The sequence below is a fragment of the Anoplophora glabripennis genome, unplaced genomic scaffold, assembly GCF_000390285.2.
Source record: "Anoplophora glabripennis isolate ALB-LARVAE unplaced genomic scaffold, Agla_2.0 scaffold614, whole genome shotgun sequence".
Taxonomy (NCBI): Eukaryota; Metazoa; Arthropoda; class Insecta; order Coleoptera; family Cerambycidae; genus Anoplophora; species Anoplophora glabripennis.
In genome coordinates this window covers 81,781-89,352 of record NW_019416778.1, presented here as the reverse complement: position 1 = coordinate 89,352, position 7,572 = coordinate 81,781, and the positions used below count along the sequence as shown (strand labels likewise).

Here is a 7,572-nt window from a genome sequence, read left to right as displayed (position 1 = left end):
GAACATAAATAACGATTTTATGTGGGACACCCTGTACGTAAAATTTAATCTTTATACTTAATAAAGAAAAATTAGTACATATTATTGTTTTTTTATGCGTTATATGCTTTACAAAATCTTATTACCTAGGTACTTTTAAAAATTACCCATATTTATATATCAAATATAATATTAGATCATTATGCTTTGTTTTAGCACGAATTTTATAATAAACCAACTTTGTGTTTTCACTTTCATTTTCAAGGGTAGCGACACCTGTGAGAGAGTATACAAACTAATTATAGTTAAAATTGTTAGAAATATCTTGTGTATAGGTAGGAAACTCGACAATTCTGGTTTAGATACATAATAAAAGTCGTGTGTAAAATGTTGTCATTTTACTTGAGGACACAAATTATAGAATTATAAATAAATATTAATCTGAAAATTAAATACAAATGATCATAGGTATCCGTTCTAGTGAGTGAAGTAGTTTGGTTATTGTGCCTGACCTAGTTCCGTCGTAAATGCAATATATTGACAGACTAACAGTATGGTTAAAATTGAGGTAATTTGGCATTTATTTAAATTATTCTTCTGTTCTCATGAGCATTGAAATTTATCTCACTCACTAGCGGGAACCATTGCGAATACATTGATATATAATAATATTCAATGTTAGTTTCTTCGATGATTTGTGTCCTCATCTGAAGCTCTGTTACACGGTAAAAATATACATACTAAATCGCCCCCTTAAAGAGAAATATGAGAAAATATTTTAAACTGCGCCCATTCTATCAGAAGAAAAATGACAAGAAATATTTGTTTAAAACTTGTTTAAATAAGTTAGGCACACTTTATCAGAGAAATAAGTAGTTAAGCAGTGGGCATTCTAAGCCACCTCAAGGTCACCACCGGGCTGCCACCATCAGAAGCTAGCACCAGGTCTCCAGCAGCAACTCCAAGGTCACGCTGAAGAAGTGTCAGTGGGGTGCGGGGGTGGGGGATCTGAATTGCAGAAGAAGAAGCCGGGGTCCGTCATCGGCAATGACCACCAGGAGGTCGGCATCGAGGAGCGTGACGTCAGAGGTGGCAGCAGGTGCGTGCATAAGCAGCGGCGGGGGACAGCGGGGTGCAGGCGCGTGTGGCGGCAGCGGGGTGCCGGCGTGTGGGGTAGCAGCGGGATGCCGGCATGCGGGGAGGCAGCGGGATGCCTGCGTCATAGGGGGGAGCAGGTGGCCGGATACGGCCTGCGATGCTGGAAGCCGGCAGCGGGCTGCGGGGGGCGGCGGCAGCGGCGACGGCCTATTGGTACCAATCTTTTTATTATAAGCTAGAAAATATAAGAAACGAGCGAGTGTGTGGGATTAAGATAGCTACATGGTGATGTAACTTTCCTGGAATATGGCCACAGCTGTGTATGACTAATACCAGATAAGATGTTAATATAAACAAAGCGGAGGCTTCAGATAAAAATCGACTAAAATTACTCATGACAAAAATATTATTTAAAAAATAAATCCAGTGTCGAATAACAAATATAAGTTGTTCACTTTTAGCGTTTGCTTTGATACTCTCTTGGATGCATAAAAGTTTTATTTTTCTATGTAAACAAACATATTTCTCCGGCTTCATATCAGAACGTGACTATAAAGTAAACAAAATTTAATCATCGTTATTATCGCATAAAATAATATTACACCGACAATCGAATATTTTCGTATAAATATGAGTTGTGAAAGGTTAGTTTATGTCATTATTAGAGTATGCATATACAGGGTGTCCACCGAAAGGTATGTTTTAAATGGATTTTACATTTGAATTATTTGACAAAATTATAGCAGCTATTTTTTATGGTAGAGATTGGCATGACTCACGTTCTTGCAAACAATGATGACGTCATCATTATTTCCAGCCCAGGTGTTGTTTTTATTACAGTTATGTAAACAAAATGTATGATTTATTACCCTTTTCTTGGAATTTTGTCTGGCTTTTAAGCAGTTTTGTAGTAAACAAACTTCAAAGGCGGTATGCGCCATAATTTTTTCTCGGAAATTGATATATAGATGTATTTCTTGGAAAATACGTGACCAAAGCGTTGTTTATATTACCGTTATGTAAACAGATATATGATTTATTACCCTTTTCTTGGAATTTTGTCTGGCTTTTAAACAAGTTTCAACCTGTAGCTGTGGTCCTAGCGTGGGAACTTGTAGATAAGCGGGTGATGAAATGTTTCATAATGTTGCATAATGTTGTGCAATGGCTTTTACCGCCCCGCGTTTCAGAGGATTTTGTTGCAAAACTAGATATAACCGGAAATAGCAGAACGCGTCGACTATAAAAGCCTATGGACTCGGAAAAGGTCTCATTTGCTTTCGAAATTTGTTCGAGTGCACGTGATTGTTTTGTTTGCTTTTCAAAGTCGTGTTAAACTTTTTTTATTGAAATATAAAATGTCAGTTGCCGAGACCGTTTGTGATATCAGCTGTAAAATTATTAAACTGACCAAAAAATCGTTGACTGTTGAAGACCGATGACGAGATCAACAGACACATCAAAATTATAAATAAAAACATTAATTTATTAAACGATGCAATCAAAATTAAAATTCACAAAATTGATAAGAACGAGAATATATTCCGTTTGGAAAACAATTTGGCGGTGCTGAAATATTATCGTGAACAGCTAAAACAACTAAAAAATAAAAATAAAGTGTCCGGAGGTTCGGTAGTGCGTCCCAACAAGAAGAATTTGGTGTGGCAAGATGTAAAATCATGCTTCAAGAGTCGTGTGCGGTCGGGAATCATCGTGAACGTTAGTCTCAAGGAACCTAAACAGTTTCTAAAAAAATCATTTCGTAGTTTTTCTATAAAAGCGAAAAATGCCTTAGAGGACTCGTTAATTAAAGTAAATTTAGTTTTTGAGGGAAATTTCGTACAATTAAATGACGGGGAAGTAGATTTAAAATCATTCGGGACAAAAAATGAAATTATTGACCGCAGTACAAATATAAAACAGTGGTGGGAAGACAATGTTGTTCAACCTGTACTACACAAACTCGAAAGCTTTGAACATCGTAATAGCGGCTGGACTTTGTTGGAAATTATCGGGTTACATGTAAATATAAATAATTATTCACCAATTACCGTGGGCTCGTCAACGTACGTTGAGATGCCTGAATTCATTAAAAGAAAAAGGTGTGTTGTTAAAGTAAAGAATAATGATGAATATTGTGTTTTATGGAGCATAGTATCTGCTATACATCCAGTTAAAGCACATGCAGATAGAATTTGGTCATATCCCGATTTTCGTGACATATTAAAATTTGATGACATAGAATTTCCTATAACTTTAAAACAAATTCCAAAATTAGAGCGTCTAAATAACTTGGCAATTAACGTGTACGGTATTGATAAGAAGGAAGTCCTGCCGGTACGTTTGAGTAAAAACGATAGCAAACGAGTTATAAATTTACTGATGGTCCCGGCAAATTCGGTTCAAGATAGCGACAACGATGACGATGAAACACCTGTTTATCACTTTGCGTGGATAAAAAACATGTCGCGCTTATTATTCAAACAAATATCTAAACACCACGGTCAACAACATATTTGCAATCGTTGTCTTAATCATTTCACAGAGCAGCGTCTTTTAGATGATCACTTAATATATTGCAATTATAAAACAAATAGTTGCAAAGTAGAGCTACCAGGTGAGCAAGAAAAATTTTTACAATTTAAAAATTATCGTTTTAAAGAGAGGGTACCGTTCGCCGTTTATGCAGATTTTGAATGCATTTTGGAACCGTGTGATGAGAATACTGATCTAAATTTAAATACTCAAAATGGACAAAAACATACTGCGTTTAGTGTCGCCTATTATCTTAAATGTTCATATGATGATAGTCTCTCACGTTTTAAATTGTATCGGGGTAGTGATTGCCAGGAGTGGTTCGTCCGGGAACTTGAACATATTGCCGACGAGGTGAATAACATCCTATCTCACCCGAAGCCCATGGAGCCTTTGACTGCCGCGCAAAAATTCGAACATGACATCGCGAAATTTTGTCACATTTGAGAAAAACCGTTTACCAATTTCGATATCAAAATTATAGACCATTCACATTTAAATTCGGTCTACCGGGGGCCTTGTCATAATTCTTGTAACTTAAATTATACGGACAGTCACGTTATACCGGTCGTTTTTCATTGCTTGTCTTCTTACGACAGTCACTTAATCATACGTCACTTGGCTACGTCATTTGAGGGCAACATTTTACTTTTACCACTAAATAAGGAAAAATATATTTCCTTCACAAAAGATGTAAAGGATACCAGAATTAAATTGAGATTTATAGATTCTTTCCGGTTTATGGCTGACAAAATTAAAAAATTGGCCTCATACCTCAATGACAGCCAAAAAAGAATCACTAAATCTCGTTGTGATTCGGAGGAGACTTTTCGTCTTAGACCAGGAAAGGTGTTTTTCCTTACGATTATCTAAATTCGTGGGAAAAATTAAATGACACAACATTACCGACTAAAGACGATTTTTATAGTAAACTGACTGACGAAGCTGTTTCAGACAGCGAGTACGAGCACGTTACAAATGTCTGGAATACATTTAATATTCAAAATTTGGGGGAATATTCGGACTTGTAACCTGAAAACTGACGTTCTACTTTTGGCTGATATTTTCGAAAATTTCCGTGAAAATTGTCTAAAAACTTACGGTCTTTAGCCTTTACATTATTATATCTCCCCCGGTCTGGCCTTTGATTCCATGCTCAAAATTACTAAACAGACATTAGAATTACTGACGGACATTGACAAAGTTTTAATTATCGAGAATGGGATTCGAGGTGGCGTAGCCCAAGTGTCGAACCGGTACTCAAACGCTAACAACAAGTACATGGGTTAGGCATACAATCCGGACGAACCTGACAAGTACATCATGTACTATGATGTAAATAACTTATACGGCGCGGTGATGTCTCTTCCCCTTCCAACCGGGGATTCGAGTGGGTACCCATCGATCAATTCTACAACTTGAATATAACCGATTTAGCAGATGATGCTGAAATCGGTTATATTTTAGAAGTGGACATTGAGTACCCGCCCGAACTTCATGAACTCCACAAAGACTTACCCCTGTGCCCGGAACAAATGGTTCCCCCAGGAGGCAAACAATCAAAATTACTGACAACACTTTTTTCGAAAACCGGTTACGTTATCCATTACAGACAATTGAAACGGTGTATTGAGCGGGGATTAAAGATTACTAAAGTACACAAAATTCTTAAATTCAACCAATCGGCTTGGTTACAAAAATACATAAATTTAAATACGGATTTACGGAAACAGGCGACTAACGAATTTGAGAAAAATTTCTATAAATTAATGAATAATTCTGTCTTTGGTAAAACCATGGAAAATGTGCGAAAACATAAAGACGTTAAACTGGTCACACAATGGGAGGGTCGATATGGGGCAAAAAATTTGATCGCGAAACCAAATTTTCACAGTTTAACAATTTTCGATGAAGACATGGTTATAGTAGAGATGAACAGACTCAAAATTAAGTTCAACAAGCCGATTTATGTTGGATTTAGTATTCTGGACCTTTCCAAAATTATACTTTACGATTTCCATTACGATTATATTAAACAAAATTTCGGCAATCAGGCTAAATTATTGTACACGGACACTGACAGTTTAATATACGAATTCACGGACATTGACATTTACGAGAGCATGAAGAGAGACATCCAGCTGTTTGATACATCAGACTACCCCGAAGATAATGCGTACGGTATGCCTCGCGTCAACAAAAAAGTACTAGGTCTTATGAAAGATGAAAGCTGTGGGAGAATAGTTACCGAGTATGCCGGGCTCAGAGCTAAAATGTACTCGTATAAAGTCGAGGGAAAACCCTCAAATATGCGTATCAAAGGACTTACTCGATCAGCCGTAAAACACATTACTTTCGAAGATTTCACGAATTGCCTATTTAATCAAAACACACTGGTTAAAGAGCAGAGACTTATACGTTCCAAACATCACGATTTATATACAATTAAACAAAATAAATTGGCTCTCAGTCCGTACGATGACAAGCGCATAATAAATTACGTCACCACAGACACGATCCCGTGGGGATATAATTTCCAACAAGCAGCGACTTGTTCGACCACTCCCATGGAGTTCTAAGTCGAAATAAATAGCGCGATATAGTAAACGTTGACATCATTTGTCTTTCTACCGTTGTTCGCGATGGCCGACTTAGACATTCAATTGCAATACGAACTTGTTAAAATTTCACAAAAGACTTACGAAGATTTCCTTCAAAAAGCCATTTTTGACGATAATTTTCAATTAATTGACAAAATTCTGGAAAAAATCGTGATTCCCGACCGTGCAATATATTGGCTAGCTTTGCGCGATAAATGTAACATCGGGTTGATGAAAAAAATCTTTGCCAAAAAACTTCAATACGATATATTTATCGAACAACTGCAAAATATTTTCCAAAAGGAATATATGTCTCATATTAGCCTCGATATTTTACGTCAAATTATAAAGAGTCATTATCCAATATTAAATTCATTTAATCGGTATTATTTGGAAAAATTATTGGTCAACGGTGATCCGTCATTGGTCGATCGACATAGTCAATGTTTCTCGGCAAAAAATATTTTTCTAAATTACAAAGAAATCGATTGGTCAATAGATAAGGCCGTTTGTGAGGCCGCCTACTTTACTCAATATAATTTTTTGGAAACTTTGCACCGGGTAATTAAAGAAAATAATTTAATTTTTAAATTAAATGTAAAAACTAATGAAACACATAGGCAGCTGATGGTATGGCTCCAGGAGAACGTCTCCAAGGGTACCAATGGTCAAGGTGTTGGATGGTCATCTGGCCCAGACAGCAGCAAATGGCCATCAAAATTAGTTGGAGATTATTCTCAGACATTATATATGTTAAATAAATATTATTTGTATATTTTTTTTTGTTATTGTATTGTATATAGATATTGTTTTTTGTAAATATATTATATATTAAGGAAAAAATGTATTATTTAATTAATAAATTTATATATTTTTATATTTGTGTTTTATTTCTCTTTAATTTTAAGTAATAATAATAAAAAACATTAATATTGTTTAAATATGAGTGTGACAAGGAAAAAATAAAAAGAGAAAAATATTCAATAAAAAAAACATTAATATTCTTTAAATATTAGTGACAATGAAAAAAATTATAAAGAGAAAAATATTCAATAAAAAACATTTATTTTGATAACAAATGGTAATATAATAACATAATAATAATATAATAATAAATAATAATTAATTTTAAAAATATATGAAATACATTATTTTTGCCCCGCTGTGGTGCTGGTCTCTAGGCATCCGTGGGCTTCTAATAGCCTACGGTACAGCTCCTTGTCTGTAACAATTTTTAGATATAATTTTTTAAATATTGAACAAACATACCTTTTCATATTTCTCGAAATGGGATTAGTTTTGGAGGTACATCTTGCTCCTCCTTCTCCTCCTCCTCTTTATTTGTTTTAATCTTTAGTAT

The 7,572-nt window shown here is 35.3% G+C and overlaps 1 protein-coding gene across 1 annotated transcript; it reads left to right on the top strand.

The window, feature by feature from the left end:
• Positions 1 to 5,023: 5,023 nt before the first annotated feature.
• Positions 5,024 to 6,973, top strand: LOC111691918. Its single transcript, XM_023455445.1, has 2 exons — positions 5,024 to 6,773; positions 6,833 to 6,973. The coding sequence occupies exon 1, from the start codon at positions 5,148 to 5,150 to the stop codon at positions 6,189 to 6,191; it is 1,044 nt and encodes a 347-aa protein (XP_023311213.1). The 5' UTR covers positions 5,024 to 5,147; the 3' UTR covers positions 6,192 to 6,773; positions 6,833 to 6,973.
• The last annotated feature ends 599 nt before the right edge of the window (positions 6,974 to 7,572 follow it).